A 22,823-nucleotide genomic window follows, 5' to 3' on the forward strand; every position below is an offset into this window, starting at 1 on the left:
TTCACTTCAATTTGCATTTTCTCATTTTTAAATAGACTTTCTGGTTGTAATCTCAGTAATGAGTCCCTTGAGATTATAGCCAGTGTTCTACAATCACCAAACTCCCTGATAGTGCTGGACCTGAGTAACAATGACCTAAAAGATGCTCAACATCAACTTCTTTCTGCAGGAATGCACAATCCTAACTGCAAACTGCAGACTTTGAGGTAAGAGTTTCATTATATTAATGATGGCATAGACTGGAAAACTGTTTTTATTATTTTTGTTGAACAAGGGCTTATTCAAACCGCAAGTGTGGCGTATGCATTCCGTCTGTGTTCTGTGGCTGCTGTGTCACATTCATACCAGGAATGTCTCTGATGCAGTGCTACTGTGACAAGTCTGCCTATTAAATCATCTTTTCACTGTTTCTTTTGAACAGAATTGCGTGTTGCGTGAAAAATAGGCGCTGATCTTTTTCTAGCATACACACGTTTTTCTGTGTAGCTCGAGTTGTGTCTTATACATGTATGTCATGCAGGCAGTCTGCATGCTCTAACCTGTTAACATAGGCACCAAAATTAAAATGGACAGGTAACGCAGCTGATACACAGTCGCCACACAGTTGTGGTCTGAATAGACCCTTAGAAGAGTTAAGTGCATGAGCACAAAGCAACTCCATCATATGTAAATTTCAGACTTTGAAATAAACATAAAATAACGGGTGAAGACAGATTGATGCAAATACAGACTGTGATGCAAGCCATTCCTCATGTTACATTAGATAACCATGAGGGGGGCGTGGTATCTGCTAAAATGGGCTGTTTAATCTTGAGCTCACATTAAGTCTGCTTGTCATTCATGCAATGCTCACCAGAAATGAAGACTTATCCTACACTTATCCTATCTCTTCTGTGATCCAAGAAAAAATTTATTCAATTTGTTTGATTTTTCAACATTTATTTTAACTATTGAAATAGGAAACATAATGATTTGCATCCACCTTATTTCCAATAATGGCCTAAAAAACATCTATGGTTGCACAGTCCAAAATCGTGAATTACCTTCCAATCCACCAAGGGGCTTGGTCAGAAATCTACAGGTCCAAAAAATAGCATGACACACAAGTGAAAGGCATCCAATTAGACCATACACCACTGATACAATGTGATTACCTAAAACATTTTTGAGCCACTAGTAATTTTGCAGATTATAAAATAATACTAATAATCAAATAATCAATAATCAAACTCCAAGAAACATGTTTTTCATAATTTTTTCCGGGAGGGGCCACTCAAACTTCAAAATCTCCTGGTAATATTTATTCTGCCCCTAGCCTGGAAATCCTAACCCAAATCCGAAAGATTAAGGACCCTATTTTCTGATGATTGGTTCTGCTCGGCTCCATGGGCATAGGTAATGGCAATAATTACTCAACGCCAGCGTGACTCTCTGAGCAAATCTCACAAGAAGTCTGGATTTTCAGGGTACTCTACCCCTGATTGCTAGACTGCACTGCACATGAATTCTAACCAAGTGTTATTGATCTTATATTAAGATTAAAAAATCTATTTGGTATTGTTTTTAGTATGAAAAGACTTACCTAGCGCCCTCTCAAAAGATCATTTTGACTTAATTTAAGAAGACTTTAACTTATTTTAAGGAGTCTTATCAAGACAAATTTGCTCAACCATAGACTGTATATATAGAACTGGACAGTGTGCCGTCTGTTAAGAGTGATGCGAGCGTTAGTCCAGAGCCCCCTGGTGGCTGGCTGCAGTACAATGTGTAACTCCACCCACCCCCATGTATTTCAATGGCCAAGTAGCCAACTTTCTGTGTCACTTTTCTCACCTAAAACTATTTTTGTATCAACAACTTTTTATTCGAAAAAATAGTTTTCAAGATGCTTCAATACACACAATTTTTCTTTTCTCGCTGAAATTATTTTTTTTAATGTTATATTAACAAATCTAAAAAGGGCGTGTTTACACCTATGATTGACAGCTGGCTGGCTGCAGACACGTCGCTTTGTCCATTATGTTTTACCGTCTAGGCTGCAGACACTACACGTCATCGCTCACTTATTTTAACGACACCTGATTTCGACACATAATCTAACCTAAAGAAGTGTTGCTGTTATTATAATTAGGCTATATCTTATCACTTAGTCTGACTAAATACATATTGATAGTCATACATTGTGTAGTTGTTTGTAAGAGACATCGTTGTTAGTTGAGACCGATTCTTTGTGAAAAAAGATATGTACTGTTCTTTCGTAGATGCTAAGTATATTAGCTCATAGCAAGCTACATCATGCTAGCATTAGCCAGTTGATAGGTAAAGTAAAAGGGCTCTGCTTGCTATATTGATCCGAACTGACGTTAGCCATAGTCACCATCTTTTACAGTCCTACTTGTTTCAAATGATTTAACGTAACCAGTGATTGCTGCCATCATCGTTGCAACTTCATTTGAATACACTTTGTCACTGGAGAAGGCGATGTTAAGTTTCATTAACGTTAACTCTTGCTTAGTTTTGCGAATGGCAATAAACGCCACCTAGCCTGCTAAGTCGACAACCTCGGTATAGATGCTACCCATTTATGAATCAGCCCGACAAATAACGTTACTTGTGTTTTAGTGAACACATTATTGGACCATAGCTTAAAATGAGGAGAGATTCAAAGTTACAAATGGCCAATTTGCTTAGTATGCTCAGAACAGCGGTATCTGAAAATGGGTTAAGGTATCGTTGTTACCTGCGATTGCACTGCTGGAGAAGCATTCTGCATTGGTATGATTTGATCAGGTCTTGCCAGTGATGTGTAAATCCTCCCGTAAACGTACATCATTTCAAAATAATACATCTAAATTGAAAACTGTAACAACTCATTGATAGGCTCTCTCAATATGTCTGTAATCGTATGCCTCTACCACATGCTTGCTAGTCTTTCACCAGAGAGGATGCTCCATTATAAATCAAAAATGTAATACTGCAGCCTTCATGTCAGCTGTAAAAATATGAGAACATGGACCTACTACATCAGGATACTCTGTAAACATTTTACACATAATCAGGAAGCTACTTTGCTGTTCAGTGTGTGATGTGTTTAAAGTGGTACTACGTTTAAAGAAACATTTTTATTCTTTGTTTCAAGTGCATAAGAAAATACCACATTATGATGATGATGGTTATGGTTACCCTTAACAAATACAAAACAATATAATAATTAAAACAGGGATCAATCAATAGCCTAATGAAATAAACAATGAAAATGAGGGGGGAAAGCAATAATAAATAATAATGCCCATTCAATCAATAATATAATAACAAAAAACATGGTAAGACTACATTAAGGAGAATATCAATAATAAACAATGTCAAATTAATCAACAGCCTATAATGAAAATAAAACAGTACTACCGCATACAAACCATAATGTATAAGAAGTGCTTAAAAGACCAAAAACTATCACAAGAACGAAGAGCACTGGGCAACTCATTCCACCAACATGGAACCACTGAGGAAAAGTGTCTTGAATTTGACCTAGTGTTTAAGACTGGTCGACACAACAGACGTTCATCAGAAGACCGCAGTGGGCGGTTGGGGATGTATATCTTGATCATTGAATTAAAATAACAAGGAGCAGATCCAGTCAGCATCCTATAGGCCAAAGTGAGAGAATTCTGGCTACTGTAGGGAGCCAATGAAGAGTAACTAGGAGAGGAGTTACGATGTGTCCTCTTTGGCTGATTGAAGACCAGTCATGTTGCAGCATTCTGAATGATATATCACACAAAAGAAATAAAAAAAAACATTCAATATTGATTTAGTATCAACCAATAATTATTCTGATATTAATATTCTTGTAACGTCTACATCTTTGTGTAGGCTACAGTTAAATACTAAGCAATGGCCTCTGACTTAAATACAAAGGCAGTTAAATGACCGTGGTATGTTATAGTCTACGTGATACACAGGACTACACAGTAAACCCATTTAAAAAGCAGCATCATCATCATCTCAGTATACCCATTTAAAATAGGCAAGGATACGTATTTAATAACATTTGGGGTTGCTCACAGTATACCCACCACTACAACTAACTAACTAACTAGACTACACCACTGGTTAAATGGCGCATTGCAATTTACAATGTGTGTGAGTTCAGGGGCATACAGAAAGTTGAGGTTTGGGTGACATCAATAAAGAAAATAGAAACAAAGGGATGTGTGCAGCCTCAAGTATGAATGATGTCACATTAACAGAAGGTTCAGAGCAGCGGCAGACCTTTCTTGGTGCCACGCAAGTTTATTGAAAGTCATGTGTTTTCAGAACGTAGTGGTGCTGTGCCATGTCCCATGTATAAGGGGCTTCAGGTTGATCCAGTGACGGTGGGTGATGATGTCAGGGAGATGGATGTCAGGGGACTTGGAGAAAGGGGGAGGACATGCCACCTCAGACCACCCCAGCCAAACCACTTCACGTAGGCATTCCCTTGCTTGCAGACTAATGTAGACCATGGAAACCACCTTGCCGCCACCTCCAGTACATTCAGCCATCACCCATATCTTACCTGCAAAAAGGAAAGTTACAATAAAGTTAGTCAGACAATTTTACAACATTACAAAGCATCTAATCAGGCACTCAACACCACTAGTAATACCAATTAATTAAATATATATGTGTGCAATAAACTTCACAGCATGACTGATCATGTATGACAAACTAAGGTCTTTCTCAAATGTTCACCGATATTCCTAGGAAGTGACTGGTTCTTGGCGTAGTGTTTAATGCAGGCGTTTCATTTATCGATCATTCATTTATGCGGTCTACAACTACCGACCTACCGATCTATTTTTTACAGTCTATCTATGCTACCGATCTACCATCACAGAAGTAGCTCTAACAGAGGTGTCTGTCGTTAACGTTAGAAAAAATGCAACGCTGGAAAACTGGCTAGTAGTTACATTAACATGAGGTTGATGAGGTCCATGCTTCACATTACGTTAACGTTAACTTGCGTTGCTTTATCACATCATACCGTTGTTTTATCTATCACATCATACTGTACTGACTGTCTAGTGTTATTAATCCCAATGTACAGTCAATGGTTACTCCATGTTGAGATGGCATACATTGAGATATTTGAAAACAGCAACAACTAATAAAACCAAGTATATCATGCATCGACTGTTACGGGAGCTGTGTGCTAATCTTCACTTCAACGACTAACTTAGCCTCCCGTTAACGGTAGCAACGTTAATGTAGCTGCTAACGTTAGCATGTAGATCTAATTCGCTGTCCGTATTTCTGTTGTTAGCTCATTAGTATTCGCCATACTAAATTGTCAGTCTATAATCAACATAATAAGCTCTCTTAGACGTATTTAAGAACACCAATAGACAAAAAAAAAATTCAGTTGATACGCAACACTTACCAGACAAGAACAAACCGATTGTTGTTTGTACTGTTTAGCTAACTCACAGCCGCAAAATTCATCCAGCTAGCCTTCGGCGCCGAGTCGACCTGCGTTGTGGAAAGGAGAAGGGGGCGGGTTTCACTTGACAAGGGGCGTGTTTAACTCGCTGAGTGGCAACTGAGTGGGCGTGCCTGACCGCGACTCCTCTTCACTGCGCATGCTTCAACTTCTGCTGCGCAGCCGCACTTCAAATTGGCTCCAAATTTTCCAAGATGGCGTCGCCTCGGCGGCTTCAATTCCATAGAACACTGCAGAATGCAGCCACACTGTCCAGTTCTATATATACAGTCTATGTGCTCAACGCACTGGCAGACAAATTTGCTTGTTTTTAGGACAAATTTGCTTAACACACTGGCAGACAAATTTGCTTGTTTTCAAGATGAGATGTCTTAAAATAAGTATTTTTTTTTTTAAATTAAGTCAAATGATTTCACAAGAAAGCGCTACGTAAGTCTCTTTATAATGAAAACAATACCAACTAGTTTTTTTATCTTAATATAAGATTAATAACAGTATTTTGGGTCACCAGCGCATGGCGTAATACTCGTTATTCACCCGCCTTAAAGTTGAATTCAGTATTTTGCACGTTTATTTTTTAAGCATTGCGCCCAGGGGTGTGGCAATTAACAACCTAGGGAGGAGACTCGCTCATTGTCTAAAAATCGCTATCATACACCACCTAAACCTGGTCAGAAGTCAATGGTAAGTTGTTCATATGCTATTTTAAGAGCGCATGTCAACAGTCATATTGGCAGGTGCACGCACCATCCTTCTATCATTCATGAACGCACACCAGCGCACGTCCATGCAAAGCATTAAATTGCACGATTACAATGGGAAACATAATTAGAATAAAGATATTACGAAATACTGTACATCTAATGATGAGTAGTTATTCACCATCATTTGCAAATTGGTAATGACGGTTAAAAGTGAGAGGTGAGAACCACGGAGCACAGCTGAAGACGCACTGTCACGAGATATAAGCAACTCCTCTGCAGGATAAATGTTGTTTTATTCAGTCATTTGAGCAATATTAGGGTAAGTGTTGCTTTTTCCAGCCTATGTTTTCGGTGGTAACCCATTGTCAATCAATAGTGAAAGTAACTGCATATAATGTCTTGTCGTTGACTGACTCCTTGGTGAAGTTAGTTTCACTTTGCCAATGAGATCAAATAGACGAGTGCAAATGCGTGAAGGCTATGCTAGGTTTTAGTAAAGCATGGTTTAAGAATGACTATTCCATACGGTCTCGCAAGCAGCCTCCTTCAAATGCGCCTTTGAATGCCAAAATACCGATGTATTTATTTGACATATCGCGCGTTGTGACGTTAAAGGGAATGACAGATATCATTCTCATTGGTTTAAAATGATGTTACGCCCCAAACACACCTATGTGACTGATCAAAAGACCTAGGAACACCTTGTTACGCCATGCGCTCCACTTTTGATAGCGAAACCCCTCCCAATGTGAACTGGACATCCTACTAAATTTGAATAGACTTTTGACGAGTGACGATGCACTTTAGAATGTCATGATAGGGCCCTTAGTTAGATAAGCAGTTTTTGCAGTGTGGGAAAAACCCAGACGTACTTCCGGCAAATTCGAGATTCGCTCTGAAAGTCCGCCTGGCCAAGAACCCATTCTAGCCCATTTCCAATTTTCCTAGATCGAGGCACCAATCAGAACCCTTGAGGCGGGCTTTACACGATGACGATAGCGCACCCTGTTGAAGAAGCCGGGGTTTTTAAAAAAAAAAAAACATCAACCATGGCTGCTGCCGCTTGTTTAAAGCTGATATCACGTTGGTTAAGACAGGGAGTTAAACGTTTCTTAACTGCTTCCTTATGTTGGAATATGCAACATTGTACAAACATGTATGTAAGGGATACCTATGTGATATCTGCAACAGTGGTAGGCTACTGAAAACGGTTTGATATTCTGTTCATTTATAGGACTATAGTAGCTTGGACACGTAGCCGACAGAAAACACATAGGCTACTTTTGAATTGGTGTGCTATGCGAGAATAACTCGAATGCTACACTTCAGTGTTTGCCTTGAAACAATTCCGGCATAATTGCTTTGAACGTTTCAGTCTCTCGTCCCCCATTCCTGCTTTATATGTCCCAGTCAGCCAGAAAGGACGAATGAAACAAAATGCTCGTTTGAACGTGAACGGTTTTGTTCAGAGCTGAAAATACAATTGTGTTTGACAGAGGACAGATGTAAATTGCTAGTGACAAAATATTAGCTTTCAGTGTGGCATGATGTCTTTGTAAATTAGCCTATGTTTAATTAAAAAGTGGTTAATTCTTCCTGCTTCTCCCTACAACCAGACAGTGTTTCCGTTGCTCTGATTGGTTTTTGGCCTCTCCTATTGTGTCCGAGGCATTTTGATTGGCGCCCGTTTGGGAACGCCCTTTGGAAATGGGCTGTGAATGAACCTTCCCCAGACCCACTCTCAGTTACGACTGAGAAGGCTCTGGTTTTAACCGGGCTACCTGATTGCAACACTTATATGCTAATTTCAGAGAACAAAGTAAAGAACCCCGTTCATGCACTCAGTCATTTTCAAAGTTATTTTCAAGTTCTTCAACTTTTGGAGATTTTTTAACTGCATTTTATTATACGGCTCTTCACAATGCAAGTAGAACACTCCATTGACTTGAATGGGATTTCCCAAAGTTCTACCGGTCATTATTTTCGTCTAGGAACCTCTACATAATGGCCGCTGTCAATGGCAACGGATTTTCATTCAAAAGTGAAAGCAGACTACCCTGGAAATCCAGAATTATCATGAGAGCACAATTTAATTTTAATTGTGTCTGCAAGAGACTCTGGCAATGAGTAATGATGCATCACATCAGTGTATCTGATATAGTCAGGCCAGAGGCGACCTAAACAGATGACGACAGCACTGCAATGTTGGAAGTCCGGAATCAGTCATAAACAGTGGACGTAGTGTTATCCAATTGCGTTGAAGTCCGGAATCAGTCAGAGTAAACATTGGTCGTAGTGTTATCCAATTGCGTGCAGTGAGATTTTCAAATGCATGATTGGTGCCGCCCCTCGAGTTGGGCCATTACATTATTCATGGCTACAGCCTTAATCTTTCTAGATTATCAGGGTCTGGATTTTCCAGACTAATGGCAGACGGTTGATCACCTGTGTTCTAAAGAACGTTTGATTCAAGTTCAGCGTGACTGTGTTGCGAACTATTTGTTTCTCAGCAAAAGCCACAACGAAATGGTAACAAATAAATGTAAAGAGACATATTGTGGAGTTTATTTTTTCGCTTTGGCAAGTAGCCGTATAATAAATGGGATAATGTATAGAACGCCGGTCATTATTGGGAAAATAAGTCCCTTCAGGGCGAAGCAAGACTTATTTACTCTATATTTTATGAATAATGACTGGCGTTCTATAATAATATAATAATAATAAAATGTATTTATATAGCACTTTTCAAGCACAAAATGCTCTACAGACAAACAAACAAACAAAACAAAGCAAAAAACAAAACAATAGTAATGATAACAATAATAATAATAATAATAATGATAATGATGATGATGATGATGATGATAAAATAGTAAACTACCAAACTACAAAATATCAAACACAAACTTAACTATATATATATATATATATATATATATATATATATATTAGGGCTGTCAATCGATTAAAAAAAAGAATCTAATTAATTACATACTCTGTGATTAATTAATCTAAATTAAATTAATTAAAATGTTTGCTGTGAAAGTATTTTAAATATTTAAATTCAAATGAATAATTGAATAATTAGCATTAGTGACATTAAAGTTCAAAAACTCTTTTATTATTATTTTCACTGTTCAAATAATGGCCATAATAATCTATGATATGACCTAATATGCTGAGGAAATAAATTCAAAAGTGCTTCAGGAAGAAGTTTTTTTGTTCACATACAAGGCATTTCAGGCCACAGATATAACCTAGGGGACACAATGAACACTCACCTCAATGTCAACACTTGCAGACATTGCAAAGGACATTATTTTCAACACTTTATTTTTATCAACACCATCAGGCCGTTTTTTAAAAGTAAATGTTCCAATCAATGATCTAGGCAGCACGTTTTCTTCTCTCTCCTTCATTTTACAGTCTAATTTTTACTGACTAGAACAGCTCAGGGTCAAAGGTCATACGGAATCGATTAATCTGCACTAATTTTTTTAATCAGTTATTTTTTCTCAAATTAATTAATCGAAATTAATCAGTTATTTTGACAGCCCTAATATATATATATATATATATATATATATATATATATATATATATATATATATATATATATATAAAGAAAATAGGAAAAGCATACAGTATAGTACCCAAGACAAAATAAACAAACATAAATGATAATAATGATAATAAATTAGCAGAGACATGAGTGGAATCATTCACTATTTAAGGAAAACAATTTTATATAAGTGGGTCTTTAGACTAGATTTGAAAACAGCCACTGATGGTGCAGATTTGATACTATCCATTATCTCTATGTAGGATATCGACCTTCTGTACACCACTGTAATATAATGTGTCTCTATATAAATACAATCACTAAAATAGTCCAATTAGTGTGTGTGTGTTTGTGTGTGTGTGTGTGAGTGTATGACATTATCTATGATGTCACTATTTTGCTTAATTGTCAAGGTGTGATAACATTAACCAGATTAAATACTGTTTTTAGTGGTTGACTTGACATTCCAAAATTATTGTATAGAATTATGTATTCTCGCACTGTCTTAACTGTTTCAGACTTACTGGCTGTAATCTCAGTGATGACACCTGTGAAATTGTAGCCAGTGTTCTACAGTCATCAAACTCCCTGATAGAGCTGGACCTGAGTAACAATATCCTAAGAGATTCTGGAGTTCAAAGTCTTTCTGCAGGACTGTACAGTCACAACTGCAAACTGCAGACTTTGAGGTTGGAGTTACATTATCTTAAACTTCTCAGATAGACCTTTTGGATGTCCTTTATGGAATGACATTTGAGCAAACACATAAATATAACTAAGCAAATGACTTTGAAAACACAAATCTTGCTTTTGGATTGAAATACTTTGTAATTCGTACCAAACATATTTTGTAATGAATCACAAAGGCAAATCCATCATGACTGATTTTACAAATTCAATGTTTTTTTTTTTTTTTTGATTAATACTATTGTATAGTTACAGCACAATATTCATATTTAGATATGAATTTTTCAATTTGAAGTTTTATGGCTAAGGATACTTGGCCCTTGCTTGACATGGAAAAAAAACAATAACAATCCTTCAGTTATGTCAAACAAGTATGCTTAGCCATAAAACTTTAACCTTAAAAATAATGGTATAGCTGTACAATGAAAATCTCTATCAGACAAACAAATTTCTATGTTTCCTCCACCACGAGAGTGATTATATCTCTCTCCAACAGGCTGGCTCAGTGTGATATCACTGAAAATGGATATGGTTATCTAGCGATCGCATTCAATTCAAACTCCTCACATCTAAAAGAACTGGATTTGGACGGCAACCTTCCTAAGGAAACAGGACTGTTATCTGCTAGACTACAGGAGGCTCAGCTTAACCTCAAGACATTGCAGTATGTACAGTTATTGCATTTATAAATCACAATGGGGTGGTGGGAGTGTAGTGGCTAAGGAACTGGGCTAGCGTGCAGCTACATTGCTGCTGCATTGTTGTGCCCTTGAGCAAGCCACTTAACAATGAGTTGTTTCTGTGATTGATGTCTTCGTTGCTTTGGAAAAAAGTGTAAGCTAATTACATAAATTGAATAAATCTGGGTCATATCCATCAGAGGAATCGAGCGATATGTGTGTTTGCATAGATTAGAAAATATGGAAAAAAGATTCAGACTAATCTAACCTAGTGAATAGGCATGTTTATATCAACCAATGTCCTGAACATTATGTATTTTCATTACTAGCGTTTCCTTAAAGGAACCGTATGTAAGAAGCATATTTCAATTAATCATAAAATGGCCCTGATATGTCACTAGACATTAAGAAATCATGTTCATTTCAAATACTTATATCACTGACAACAGTAGTCCGGCCAGGATATTGTCATTTAATAAGTGATGCTGCAGCCCTCAACTGATGTTGATTTTGTGTATTGTCATGTCATGTTGTGTTTTGGCCTGATGCACCACCCTCTACCTATCTACTAATCACAAAGTCAGTAGTGCTTCGGCATCCGGGTTGGCAACCTCGAGTCAGGGGGGACGGGGAGGGGATACACCACTCTACAGTAATTTAAAAGTGATTGCAGTACCAGTTTTGGCCACAATCTTACATATGGTTCCTTTAAGTGTGTTAATGTTTAATCTGTATTGTTTCCAGACTTCCTGGCTGTAATCTCACTGATAAATCATGTGGGATAGTAGCCTCAGTTCTCCAGTCTCCAAACTCCCTGATTGAGCTTGATCTCAGTAACAATGACTTGGGAGATTCTGGAGTTCAGCTGCTTTCCGCAGGGCTAAGCAGTTATTACTGTAAACTACAGATATTGAGGTTAGTTGTTTAGTTTGTTTATTAATCATTACCTATCTGACTTGAATTTATAGCGAGTTGTTTGTCAAAGGTCAATGCATCCTGGTTCAACATAGTGAATCACATTAAACTCTGGGGTGAAGGCTTCAAGGGAGGCAGCCATGGCCTACTGGTTAGCGCTTCGGACTTGTAACCGGAGGGTTGCCGGTTCGAACCCTAACCAGTAGGTACGGCTCAAGTGCCCTTGAGCAAGGCACCTAACCCCTCACTGCTCCCTGAGCGCTGCTGTTGTTGCAGGCAGCTCACTGCACTGGGAATAGTGTGTGCTTCACCTCACTGTGTGTTCACTGTGTGCTGAGTGTGTTTCACTAATTCACGGATTGGGATAAATCAACAATTTGGTCAATTGGGACCAAATTTCCCTCACAGGATCAAAAGAGTATATATACTTAGGGCTCTATTTTGGGCTCCAGCGCATGGCGTAAAGCTTGTTATTCACCCGCGCAAAGCTTAATTCGGTATTTTGCACGTTTATTTTTTAAACATTGCGACCAGGGGTGTGGCAATTAACAACCTAGGGAGAGGCCTGGCGCGTTGTCTAACAATCGCTATCATACACCACCTAAACCTGGTCAGAAGTCAATGGCGAGTTGTACATATGCTATTTTAAGAGCGCATGTCAACAGTCATATTGGCAGGTGCACGCACCATCCTTCTATCATTCATGAACGCACACCAGCGCATGTCCATGCAAAGCATTACAAATTGCACGATTACAATGGGAAACATAATTAGAATAAAGATATTACGAAATACTGTACATCTCATGATGAGTAGTTATTCACCATCATTTGCAAATTGGTAATGACGGTTAAAAGTGATTAGGGGAGAGGCGAGAGACACGTATGGAGCACAGCTGAAGACGCACTGTCACGAGATATAAGCAACTCCTCTGCAGGATAAATGTTGTTTTATTCAGTCATTTGAACAATATTAGGGTAAGTGTTGCTTTTTCCAGCCTATGTTTTCGATGTTAACCCATTGTCAGTCAATAGTGAAAGTAACTGCATATAACTGTCTTCGTTGACTGACACCTTGGTGAAGTTAGTTTCACTTTGCCAATGAGTTCAAATAATAGACGAGTGCAAATTAGGGGTGGGCGATATATATCGTCTGCGATAATATCGTGATTGTTGTTTTAACGATGTGCAAATTGACATTATCGAGTATTTAAATTACTTATGGGGAAAAAAACACTCAATCACGCATTGAAGACTCATACATTCCCAGGAAGTGTATGCGAGAGAAGCCCCTGGCTGCAGCAGAGCAAGTGTCACGTGATCACTAGTGGGTCACAACTTTGTCACACGCACGCCTAATGTTTATTTTGTGCAGCGAGAGTAGCCTATGCGGCTACTTCTGTTCATGTAGCATTGACAGTCAAGTTTTTTCCTACACAGTATTATATGGAGAGAAAACATTAGCCTTTGAGTATTTTAATAGTCAGTTGTAAACAAAGAATTATTCTCATGTAACTCTTTTGTAAATGGACTAAAGTTCGCTCTAAATATCTACGTTTACTGATTATGCTAACCGTTAGCATCTCTATGGGATTTCTCATATACATTAGCCATAAGCTAACGCATTCGTTTCTATTCTGTAACTTGGAATGCGAGCCTACATGATTACTCTTAAACAAAACATCGAAGGAAATAACTGAGATGTACTCTGTTGGTCTGCTTAGTTTTACAGTGAATCCTATGTAAAGGTTTGAAAGGAACTTCAGCTTCAGACTTTCTCTTGGGAAACTGCCTATTCATCTCTAATGTAGCTGGCTAGACCATGTCATTGCCACACACACAAGTGGCAGAATTGGAAATGTGTCATAGAGTGACAATGCATTGGTTGATTTGGTTAAAAAGTCACAGGTTAGGTTATTGGTTATTATTGAAATGATGCTATTCATAAATAATGAGCTGTAAAGTAACTCAGACTTTAACATTTTTTTTTAAAGGATATCGACTAATTATCGTTATCGTCAAAATCACAAAAAATATTGAGATATTATTTTTTGTCTATATCGCCCACCCCTAGTGCAAATGCGTGAAGGCTATGCTAGGTTTTAGTAAAGCATGGTTTAAGAATGACTATTTCATACGGTCTCGCAAGCTGCCTCCTTCAAATGCGCCGTTGAATGCCAAAATACAGATGCATTTATTTGACATATCGCGCTTTGCGCTGTTAAAGGGAATGCCAGATGTCATTCTCATTGGTTTAAAATGATGTTATGCCCCAAACACACCCATATGACTGATTAAAAAACCTAGGAACACCTTGTTGCACCATGCGCTCCACTTTTGATAACTAAACCCCTCCCAATGTGAACTGGACATCCTACTAAATTTGAATAGACTTTTGACGAGTGACGATGCACTTTAGAATGTCATGATAGGGCCCTTATACTTACACTTCAAGTGTTACAAGTGTCCATGGCTGGTTGCTACCTTTGGCACATGAATCTTAGACCAGCTCAGCACCCCTCTGTATACAATTAACCCTTAACATTTGGGAATGCCATTATAAAAGAAATACACAACCAAATGATGACCTAGAAAAGTAACATTAGATATTAACACAGTTTCAGTGCTTCAGTGATTTTGCAATATTACATTTTCACAAATAGTTTTCCGTTATTCCTCATGTGAGTGCTGAGATTCTTTAACAAAAAAAAAACATTTACATAATTCTCTCGATTGTCTCATAATCACTTGTCATTCCAGAATAGCTTTGTAATATGGGGCGGTGGTAGTGTAGTGGCTAAGGAGCTGGGCTAGCATGCAGTAGCCTGAAAACTTGTGGCTTCCACCGCTGTTGCCCTTGAGCAAAACACTTAACGCTCTGGGGAGATAATTCTAAGGGGGCAATATGTTAGTCACTTTAGATGAAAGCATTTGCTAAATGAATAAATATAAATGTATTGTAATATTTTGCATTTGGTCATTGTGCTAATGTTTACTCTGCATTGTTTCCTCACAGGCTTCCTGGCTGTAATCTCAGTGCTAAATTCTGTGAGATTGCTCTCCAATCACCAAACTTTCTCATAGAGCTAGACCTGAGTAACAATAACCTGGGAGATTCAGGAGTTAAATGTCTTTCTGAAGGAATGCACAGTCCCAACAGTAAACTGCAGATTTTGAGGTTGGAAATATAGATTATTTTGTGCACAACATATTGTAACACTCTGCAAGGTTGACTTTCAATGGTCTTTATTGGTTATGCACCAAAAACACACGAACACATAATTCCGGGCCAGACCTGACCCTTATGCTCCAGCACTAAACATCTATCTTAGGCTGTATCTAAAACACACACTAGTTAGACCCGGTTATGAACACTGTAATCAACTATAAACATAAACACGACAGTCAGGACGCACATCATTGGTAACTTGTATGGTTAACATTAACATTCAACATAACACATCTAACGAACAGCATCATGGGAGCACAGTCATCAACAGCTAGGCTCAGATCATTACACAGCCCCCCGAGACTTAGTCCATGTCCCCTTGACTCAAGTCTTACCCTACGTCAGTCCATGAGCCTGGCTGGGACGCGACGCTGGCGTTGTGGGCGCCCCGCTGTCGCGGCGGTGACTTCCGGTGAAGGCTGCACGGTGATCGGTGTTAGAGCCACAGCTCCATTGTCACCAAGTTCCACAGAGTCAGTGTCAAAGTCTCCACGACCCTCAGCTAAGGCCAGGGGTCGATACGGGGCCAGTCGATCACGGTGGAGGGCCACAACTCTCCGACGCTTAATCAGTCTCACACGATAGACCACATCAGACAGCTTCTCTAAGACATCGCACGGCCCGACCCACTGGCTAGTGAGTTTCGGGGAAATGCCTTTCTTTCTCTCCGGGCAGTACACCCACACTTTATCGCCGGTCTGGAACTCCTGGCCGCGACAGCGCGTATCGTAAGCTCGCTTTTGACGTATTCCAGCTTCACTCATAGCCTGCCGGGCCAACTCGTGTACTCCCTTCAGTCTCTCGCGTAGCTGCTTGTAGTATTCCAGCCCTGGCTTACCTCCAATCTCCGCTTCCGGAGGCGAACCGAACACCAAGTCCACCGGCGTGCGTAGCTCTCGCCCGAACATCAGAGCTGCCGGTGTGCATTTCGTTGACTCTTGCACCGCTGTGCGATATGCCCAGAGCACTAAGGGCAAGTGTAAGTCCCAGTCCTTTTGTCGGCGGTCGGCCAATATGGCCAGCTGCACTGCTAGCGTCCGGTTAAACCGTTCGACCAGCCCGTCACTTTGTGGATGCAGAGGTGTCGTTCTCGTTTTCCGGATGCCCATGCGCTGGCAAACCTCAGCAAACACCTCCGCCTCGAAATTCCGCCCTTGGTCGCTGTGGAGCTCTTCCGGTGCCCCGAACCGGCAGAACATCTCAGTGACCAGTCTGTCCGCTGTCGTGTGGGCGCTCTGATCTGGCACTGCATACGCCTCCGGCCACTTAGTGAAATAGTCCATAGCTACGAGCACGTAGCGATTTCCCCGCTCTCTGACTGGCAGTGGGCCCATGATATCGACGGCTACACGCTCCATGGGAGCCCCGACTGCGTATTGCTGCAGCGGAGCGTGCGAGCGTCGCGTGGGGCCCTTCTTCGCTGTGCAGGCGTCACAGCAGTGAACATGCAGTTCAACGTCCAGCCTGCATCCCGGCCAATAGAAGTGGCCTCTCAGCCGACGAAGAGTTTTTGCGATGCCGAAATGAGCCGCCCCCACAGCCCCATGTACCTGTTCCAGTACACGGGCTCGTAATCCAGCAGGAACCAGCAACTGGAAAATGTCAGATTGTCGATCGGGGGCTCGCCAGTGTCTATACAACAGTCCTTGACGTGCTACTATTCCCGGCCACTGTGAATAAATCGCTTTGGTCTCTGGATCGAGTGCGGATACGTCAGTCCATGGCGGTCGCTGACCGGCTTCGATCCATGACCACACTCGGCCAAGCGTGGCGTCCTCCGATTGCGCCTTCTGGATCTCCTCCCTCGACATCACGTCCACCGGCGACTGCGCGTCCATGGCCTCAACTGCCGCTCTGCAGTGCTGTGTTGTGGCGTTGGGCTGCGGTGCGTTATCTCTCTCGCTGGCGTGAAGCTGGCGAGCGTTGGCTCTCTTGATGGCGCGGCGCTGGCGAGCGTTGAGTCTCTCGCTGGCGTGCTGTTGGCGAGCGTTGACCCTCTCGTTGGCGCGACGCTGGTGAGCGTTGAAAACAGCGACCCTCTCTCTCTCTGCCAGCGGTGATGCAGCCTGTAGCCGACGAGCGGGCTCCGATTGAGCCGCGGCCAGACTCCTCTCCTCCCTCCGGTGGCAGTGTTGGCACTGGTCTGCTGCACACGGACGCCTGGACAGGGCGTCTGCGTTGCCGTGAAGGCGACCCGCCCGGTGTCGAATCTCCATGTCGTAGTCCTGGAGCGCCTCCAGCCAGCGAGCCAGCTGGCCCTCCGGTTCTTTGAAGTTCAGCAGCCAGGTGAGTGACGCGTGGTCCGTTCTCAGCAGGAACCGTTTACCGTAGAGGTAGGTTCGGAAATGGCGCACTGCCACCACCACAGCCAACAGTTCCCTGCGTGTCACGCAGTAATTCTTCTCCGCTCGGTCCAGTGAGCGGCTGAAGTATGCGACCACTTGCTCGCCCTGCCCGCCTGCTTGTGAGAGGACGGCGCCGACGCCCACGTCGCTGGCGTCGGTGTCCAGGATAAACGGCAGTCGAGGGTCAGGGAAGGCGAGCACTGGGGCCTCGCATAGCGCCCTCCGCAGCCGCCGGAATGCCGCGTCGCACTCTCGCGTCCACTCGAAGAGCTGGCCTTTGTGCGTCAATCGATGCAGCGGGCTGGCGACTGTAGCAAAGTCCCGAATGAAACGCCGGTAATATGACGCCAGGCCCAGGAAGCTCCGCAGCTCAGCACCGTCGCGTGGAACAGGCCAACGCCTCACCGTCTCCACCTTAGCTGGGTCGGTGGCCACTCCGGCGGCCCCCACGACATGGCCCAGGAACCCGGTTTGCCTCCGGAACAGGTGGCACTTTTTCGGGTGCAGTTTGAGCCCAGCACCTCGTATTGCGTCGAACACCTTTTCCAGATGTCCTATGGCACCGGTGAAGTCCGTTGCATGACACAGGATGTCGTCCAGGTAAACCACGCAGCATGTTCGTGGAATGCCCGCCAGGACACGCTCCATCAGCCGCTCAAAATTCGCTGGCCCGTTGCATAGGCCGACCGGAAGTACCCGGAACTGCCACAGCCCTTGCCCGATGGTAAACGCTGTCTTCGGCCGAGCTTCCGGGGCTAGCTCAATCTGCCAGTAGCCACTGCGTAAGTCCAGCGAGCTAAACCAACAGGAGCCGGCAATGCTGTCCAGCGCATCGTCAATGCGGGGGAGCGGGTATGAGTCTTTCCGGGTTACCTGGTTGAGGCGCCTGTAGTCAACACAGAACCGCCACGAGCCGTCCTTCTTCCGGACGAGTACAGCCGGCGCAGCCCAGGGACTACTGCTTGGCTCTATCACTCCTGCCGCGGCCATTTCCTTGATCTTTTCTTCAGCTGCTTGTCGTTTGGCGAACGGTAAGCGATGAGGCTGAAGTCGGATGGGCCGAGCATTTCCGGTGTCGATATCGTGTTGGACCAGGCTCGTTCGGGTGCAGTCCTCATCTTTTGCAGCGAAGATGTCGGTGTACGCTGCTAGTAGTCTCCGCACCTGACTACCCTGTGCTTCACTCAGCCCCTCACAGCTACGAGTGCAGTGTTCATTTACGGCTTGCCTTGTCTCTACAGAGGGCCGCGCTCTCTGAGTGGAGAGTGGAGATTGCTCAACCCGCGCTCCTGGCTCCTCTCTAGTGGGCGTGAGCTGAGCAGTGGCGAACTCAGCAAGCGGACCTGGACGAGACCTGTTGTTTTCGCGGGCTTGAGTTTCGCGGGCTTGTGTTTCGCGGGCTTGTGTGGGGAGGGGCGGAGACTCAGCAAGCGGACCTGGATGAGACCTGTTGTTTCCGCGGGCTTGAGTTTCGCGGGCTTGTATGGGGAGGGGCGGAGTCTTGGATGGCGAGCACTCTTTGCGAGTTTGCTTCCTGCGGGCTCGTGTGGAGCGAGTTGGAGAGTTCTTCGTCGCGCCAGCTCTCCGCACTTCATGCTCTGTCTTCCCCGCCGTGTGCAACACTACGCTGCTCGTCCCTAAGTGTAGTGTGGACCGGGAAATGTCCACCACAGCCCCCCATTTCTCTAGCACGTCCAGGCCGAGAATGCAATCATCCTGAATGCTAGCCAACCAAAGCCGGCGGCTCGCCGTCTCACCGTTGATGCACACGCACACCGCTTTTTGTCCAAACAGTTCCGCTCGCTCTCCGGTAACTGTTGTGATGCGTGTTTTTGTCTCTTCCCAGCCTCTGGGTCTGGCTACCAGCGTGCCGGGTAAGAGACCGGGGCGCACCAGCGAGATGGTGGAGCCAGTATCGATCAAGGCACGACACTGAGTCCCGTCTAGCGTACAGTCCACATAGAGTCCTCTTGTTTGGCCGAGCCGGCCCAGTCGTATGCAGTCCATAGCCAGGGAGGTAGTGAAACTTGAAGGTGGCATCCCTCCCGCCGTGCCACCCCCCTCTAGTTTGACTGGGGCGCGCGCGTGAGGGGTGCTGGGGCGGGACAGTACCTCGCGATGTGCCCCGGTTCACCACACCGGTAGCATCCGTCTCCGCTGGCCGGCCTCTTCCACTCGCGTGGGCGGCGTTGTGGTGGCTGTGCTCTGGTCTGTCGCGTCGTCTCCAACTCCTCCCCGTCTTCCTCCATCGATGTCTGGCGTACGCAATGCCTCGACTCCGTTGTGTGGAAGATGTTTTTCACCCGTTCGGCCTCCGCGAGCGCCACGGCCAGCGAGCTGGGGGCGCTCAGGCGAAGATGTTCTCTCAGCCGCTCCGGGTGGATGCCTCGCACAAACGCTTCCAGTGCCATTTCTTCATGTAGACTCTGGCTGTACGTTGGGTAGCCCCGCCGGGCATACAGCTGCAGGTCAGCCGCGAACTTGCCCAGTCTCTCGCCCTTGTGCCGCCGTCTGGATGCGAGTTGTTCTCGAGCATCGCTGGTGAAGATCCTCTGGCCGAATCGTCGTTGCAGAGCGGCCTCGATGGCAGTCCAGGTTGCTTGCTCTGCCGGTGGCAGGTCTTCTAATACTTGTAGCGCTTCTCCTTCCAGGGCCAACGCCACCTGTATGCCCGTTCTCTCCGCCGACCAGCCATTCAGCTCAGCTGCCAGCCGGACCTGCACCAGGTATGTCGCCAGCGGCCTTTCACCATTGTAGCGGGGCAATTTGGCGTTGGAGCGCCCTTCTGCCGCCGTCGCACCGGGGACCAGCCGATTTCCATCGCTCCCGTGTGGAGCGGGTTCCAGTGGCGGGATGCTGCCATTAGCCCGGTTTGTCTCCTCCTGTGGCCGGGGGCGGGTTTCTTCGTTACGGTCACGCTGCAGGCTGGCTCCGTCTGCTGGGCCCAGCAGGTGGCCATGGGCGAGCGCACTGTCGAAGAGCCGTCTTGGCAGGAAACTCATCATCGCCGGGGTATCGGTCGCAGCTTTCTCCTCCCGTCCAGTAGGGGTCGGCATCCCACTTCTGACACCAATGTAACACTCTGCAAGGTTGACTTTCAATGGTCTTTATTGGTTATGCACCAAAAACACACGAACACATAATTCCGGGCCAGACCTGACCCTTATGCTCCAGCACTAAACATCTATCTTAGGCTGTATCTAAAACACACACTAGTTAGACCCGGTTATGAACACTGTAATCAACTATAAACATAAACACGACAGTCAGGACGCACATCATTGGTAACTTGTATGGTTAACATTAACATTCAACATAACACATCTAACGAACAGCATCATGGGAGCACAGTCATCAACAGCTAGGCTCAGATCATTACAATATACACAAGTGGTAGATGGCGCTAAGTTGTTTATTAATTAAGAACAGTTTGCTTTAACAGGATATGACATGTTGATATTGGCTCTCGCTTACCATTTCAGATGTCAGAATTTTAGTCTGATACTGCTCCATTGGGACATTATTATGAGGCAGGTTTCAACAGATATTCAACTAGATAGACCTAACCATTCAGAGCAACAAAATTGCCTACCATAATCATGTAGGAAAGACACCCAATTTGACAACGCACTAGTCGTTATTGCGCTGTCAATATATTTTACAATAACTTATTCAATATATTCTACAATAATAATGTGTGATGGTGATGGCAAATTCTAAATGTCTAACTTCTAGCGACAGGCTTTTTGTTGCAAACAAAATCATCTGAAGCGTGCTCAAGTGATATGATAGATAGATAAATAGGCACTATTGCTCATCTGTCCATCATTGTACAAAGCCCGCCCACACAATTTGATTGGTACAATCAGTTCGAACCATTCAGGGTGCATTTCTACAAAAGTTAGCAACGACGTTGCTGAACTAACATGGTACGACGCAACTTGCGCTCAAACAACTGCATTCCAACACCTGTTTCTAGAAAGCATTGCACCTGTGTCACAATCAGTGGTGGGTAGAGTACTGAAAAGTTGTTTGTTGGTGCGCACAATCAAGGCAGGTGCTGGACAAACAGTGCTAGGCTATCAAATGGAAAGGGCGGAATGTCTGCATACTTGCTCCCATCAGGAATTTTTAATGACTTTCACCAGTGTGTAACGTTTCGAGCTTACGCTCTTCATCAGACTAGTGTAGAGTACTGAAAATCTATACTCAAGTAAAAGTACAATTACTCCCTTAAAAATGTAATCAAGTAAAAGTAAAAACTCCTTTTTGAGAAACTAACTTAAGTGAAAATAAAAAAGTATGTTGTTAATAATGTACTCAAATTGTAAGTTACTTTCCATTTTGTATATATATTTTTATGTATATATAAAAGTGTAAAATAGTTAATATGGGTAAAAAGAGCATTTATTTTTTTAATTAGGTAATCCAGGTTCAGTGGGCCAATCAAATATAATTGCCTATAGGCATAGAGTTGCCTAGAGCTACTCACACTATCTACCCCTCCACCTATACCCTTCTCTCTCCATTTCATAACTTTAATTGCAAATGAAATGATTTGTCAATATGGAGCAGTTGTCGACAAGGTTTTCTTACTGATAGCCTAGATGCTGCAACTGCTGACGATGCGGTGTCTCCGACCATCAACCTGCTTGTCTGAAAGTGGTCCAATGAGAAGCGGTAGCCTACTTATTTTTTCTTTGAGGCAGTTAGCACCTCGGTATCTTCTTGGAGATGCTTCCATTAGAACAGGGGTGTCCAAACTTTTTGACTCAAGGGCCACATTGGGTTTTGTAAATTGGCTGGCGGGCCACACAACAAAAAATTATTGTGTATATATGTATATAAGTTTTGGTATCATCTAAATGACAAAGTAATTTTGTTGTAGAAAATGAATTTCTCAAGAAATACTGTTGCAAAAGCAGTTTGCAGTAGCCTAAAGTTAATCACAACATCATGTATCGATGGAAAAAAAATAGCGATGATAACCTAATTAAATGCTCGGTATGCCGGATTAAAGTGCGTGGCGGGCCAGATCTATGATAAACTAATAAATGCTCGACGAGCTGGATTAAAGTGCGTGGCGGGCCGTAGTCTGGACACCCCTTCATTAGAACTAGTAATGGCAGTTTGTCCTGCAAGTTGGGAAATTAGTTGATTTGTGTCAGAAAGAAGCAGTTCTATGAACAAGACAGTTTTAACGATTAAAATCAAATTAAA

The 22,823-nt window shown here is 43.2% G+C and overlaps 1 protein-coding gene across 1 annotated transcript in view; it reads left to right on the forward strand.

The window, feature by feature from the left end:
- LOC143117322 (NACHT, LRR and PYD domains-containing protein 12-like) overlaps positions 1 to 22,823 on the forward strand; it is a 108,377-nt gene that overhangs the window by 8,759 nt on the left and 76,795 nt on the right. The window contains exons 4-9 of the mRNA XM_076278969.1: positions 36 to 206; positions 10,267 to 10,437; positions 11,860 to 12,030; positions 15,046 to 15,207; positions 18,845 to 18,912; positions 19,749 to 20,022. Of these exons, the coding sequence (XP_076135084.1) occupies positions 36 to 206; positions 10,267 to 10,437; positions 11,860 to 12,030; positions 15,046 to 15,207; positions 18,845 to 18,912; positions 19,749 to 20,022 (1,017 nt within the window). The remainder of the gene's footprint in view (positions 1 to 35; positions 207 to 10,266; positions 10,438 to 11,859; positions 12,031 to 15,045; positions 15,208 to 18,844; positions 18,913 to 19,748; positions 20,023 to 22,823) is intronic.

Source organism: Alosa pseudoharengus, unplaced genomic scaffold (assembly GCF_046254945.1).
Source record: "Alosa pseudoharengus isolate Yale_2024_CS ecotype anadromous, Long Island Sound unplaced genomic scaffold, YU_APseudo_1.1 YU_APseudo_1.1_scf_1, whole genome shotgun sequence".
In the NCBI taxonomy this organism is placed as follows: domain Eukaryota; kingdom Metazoa; phylum Chordata; class Actinopteri; order Clupeiformes; family Clupeidae; genus Alosa; species Alosa pseudoharengus.